A 3,389-nucleotide genomic window follows, 5' to 3' on the forward strand; every position below is an offset into this window, starting at 1 on the left:
TACTCACTCATTGAGAAATAGATGAGACAGGCAATGGATGACTGCCATCATTTCGAGATGACAAGCGCACGCGACCGATGGCTGTGGGAAGGCGCTGGAGCCCATTATTACTGCAGCATGTTGTCCTCTCATCATTCACTCAAGTTACCGAAACGGGCCACACAAGCTAGGATACTCTCTACCTTTCGTATTGACCTAAGGTTGGAACCTGTAATAAGAGGAATCTAAGCAATACTACATGTTGAATGTAGCATTTTGACCATAGTGCGTTTTTCGCACTCAGCTGCTTCAAGCAGCTTACCACACGACCTCAACGTAAATCCAATCCTTCATTGCCGCATCCCGGGCTGACTTCGATACAGGTTTAGTCACTTGGCCTCTGGCTTTGCGGTCCCATCATGCTTATTGTAGCCCCGTCGGCTCCGACTGGCGAGCAAGTCAACCTTGTTCCCATCAGATCTCGGCTCGCTGGCCTCTTCGCGCTTAGAGTAGTACCAGCCACTGCGGAGAGCATACGAGTCGACCTTGTTGTCGCTGGGCTCTGGAATGTCAACCTCATCGCGCTTGGTGTAGGTCCAGCCGCTGCGGAGAGCATATGAGTCGACTTTATTGTCGCTGGGCTCTGGCATGTCGGTGTCGCCGCGCTTAGTGTAGTACCAGCCACTACGGAGAGCATATGAGTCGACTTTATTCTCAGGGTGCCCCTCATACCCCTTGAACTAAACGAGATTAGAACCCAATATCGGACAATGGCCTAAGACTGTATTAGACTTACAGGGCTGTCAGGCTTTGGCACTGGCGATGCGACGACCGTAACAGCCATATAGACCACGGAAACCATGCCGATAAACTTCATTGCGACGACTGCCTGATGATGAATGGTAGCTTAGACGATGTGGAGTGTTTATGACAAATTGTCCGTGAAGTGTGGTCGCGGGACTGTTCTGCCGTTATGCCTCCCTCAAGGGTGCTGTAGAGTCCTTTTATAGTGCAAGGCACGTTTGAGTATACTATCCTTAGCCGTAGATCAACATCAATGTGAACTAAGTGCCGAAATCTGCCCCGAAAGGCTATAGACTTCCTCGCTGGAGACTTTTTCAAAATAGTTGACCTGTCAACAAAGGATAATATAGTCGTAATCCACGGACCCCATTACACGCGCAAAGGCATTGCCTCACGCTCTTACGAAATCGTAGATAACTTGTCAAAATCTACCGCTGATCTCATCGCTTATAATTTCTGAGTACAACATCTGCCCTAGATATCAGCTAGATTTACTAACTGTCGATTTTTCTCTTGTCGTATTCCGGAGGCGAGCCGAAGAGTGCCGGATAGACGGCATGTTATGGGAGTAACGTTACTTATATAGGAAATATGCTAATATATCAGTTCGCTACTATCACAGTCGTGAATTAGTCTCGAGCTTTGGTATACTTAACTCGAACAAGGGAGAGGCGTGGTCTAAGGGCAGGGTGATGCATCAAATATATTTCACTGAGCCTAGAGAACGCTACGGGCAATAGTCATAGCGAGTCTCATAGCATAGACCACTATGTTACGTGTTGCTTTAACCATAAAAGCGAATAAGGCACGAGCGGACTTACCTCGGTGATAATCAAGGTCTTGTCAATTACTAGTGTAAGACGCTTAAAGAACAGCCATTTTATTATGACACTATTACAGCACGACATCCGATGTCGACTGTAGAAGAGACAACGCAATAGACCGCGCCTAACGCGACGGACTGCATCTCGATCATGGTAATCGTAAAAGCGTACGGGGGATATTGAAGCACTCTCATTTAGTGAAACCTATCATTCGGGTTCTCATAGATTTCCAGACACCCATTTAATATCACAACTTGCTGGTGCGCGGAGCGTTGGTGATGCATAACAATCACAGAGGCCAGATGACAAGTTCAAGAATTTACAGACGAACAGATCAATACCGATAGTAGTAATATAGCAAATTCAGATCAGTAACTAACTCTGCCAGGCGCCGTGCTCAATCCCAAACCTCAGCCCCCTCTGGGCGCGTAAAAGGTGGCTGCGTGTGCGCCATATTCTCCGCTGCCCAGCGTTCAAAGTGGTTCCAGTTTGCGCAGCGATGACTAGTGAAAAGATTGACCCATGCGCCTTTATGACGATTGACCCAGTGATGTGAGTAAACATTTAAATCAGGGTTGCACATCAGCCGCTGTCGTAACATTTCGATGCAATGATCCTTGTGGTGTCGTCGGTCTTCAAGTGTCTCACCGACCATATCGAAGTCAATTTCCCCGTAGTAATCCATATAGGTATACATTCTAATGTAATTCTGGAGGTGTCAACGGCGTTGTCCGCAAATTGAGGAGCCTAGAGGTTACTTACGAGACAGTGTAACTGATGAAAGACCTCCATGCCAACTTGGTATAGACCCGTGCTTTCGAATTGTATAGCGCCGCGGGACCGATTAATAGATTTCAGAATTGCGCCGTCAATTCCAAAATTTCGTACTATTTCTTCAGTGACTTCACGTTTACGTTATAATGTATAGTGGAATGTGCTTACTTCCTGAAAGTTTGGACCAACGAGCATCAATGTCGGTTGTTGGCTCACCCATATATGGTGATGGGTCCCCCGTGAAGTAAGGGTTGAACTCTCTAGTCTCAAACTTGAGACCTGCTCTTGCTGATGCTAATCAACCCGCACATTAAGTTCCAGGCCGCGTATAATAATAGAGGGCAACTTACGCCAAGCAGTGTCGAAGCAACTTCTCTGGTCGGTAGATAGTAGGTCATGGGCAATGAAGCCAGAGATAAATAGTCCGAGACATATCAGGAATGCCCCGAAGGTCTTTAAAGGTCCCCAGGGGCTAAAGACTCCCATCTGCTCAGCAATACATCGCCGTGACTGGTTATAGAGACGTGAAGGTTTGTTGTTAAGTCCCATCGGTGGACTTTCAAGATCTGATATAGCCTCCGAATCAGTCTCACTGCTGTGAACTTTGGAGTATTTCATTGCAACTGCTAATAAAGGGGTAGCGCGCTCGTTAGTACGTAGTACGAATGTTAACTCTTAACTTATCAAAACCAGGTGCGACCCAGGGTTAATCCTGGCCCTTTTGTTATATCCCTGGTAGAAGTAGCAAGGTATCGGTGCTTACAGTAGCAAAGAATTCTTAGTAGATATGACCGAAGTGTTTTACTGCTAGGTTGACGCAATAGCATTGCAAGTTTACAAAACATATCATAGTAACACATTAAGGGCTGAGCGCTATGCTGTCATATTTCGCAAGCCAAAAAAGTGTTTTGGCACGGAGGCCGTGTTATACACTCTTTATTATAAGCACTTAGTGCTACATTACGAAATAATATAGGTTGCTGTGGGCTAGATACTGCGTGTTATATC

At 46.3% G+C, this 3,389-nt stretch overlaps 1 protein-coding gene across 1 annotated transcript; it reads right to left on the minus strand.

Moving 5' to 3' along the window:
• Positions 1-368: 368 nt before the first annotated feature.
• Positions 369-856, minus strand: JDV02_008782 (uncharacterized protein; the record flags this gene model as incomplete). Its single annotated transcript, XM_047990412.1, has 2 exons — positions 369-719; positions 776-856. The coding sequence occupies 2 exons, from the start codon at positions 854-856 to the stop codon at positions 369-371; spliced, it is 432 nt and encodes a 143-aa protein (XP_047846419.1).
• Positions 857-3,389: the final 2,533 nt, after the last annotated feature.

The sequence above is a fragment of the Purpureocillium takamizusanense genome, chromosome 9 (genome assembly GCF_022605165.1).
Source record: "Purpureocillium takamizusanense chromosome 9, complete sequence".
Classification (NCBI taxonomy): Eukaryota; Fungi; Ascomycota; class Sordariomycetes; order Hypocreales; family Ophiocordycipitaceae; genus Purpureocillium; species Purpureocillium takamizusanense.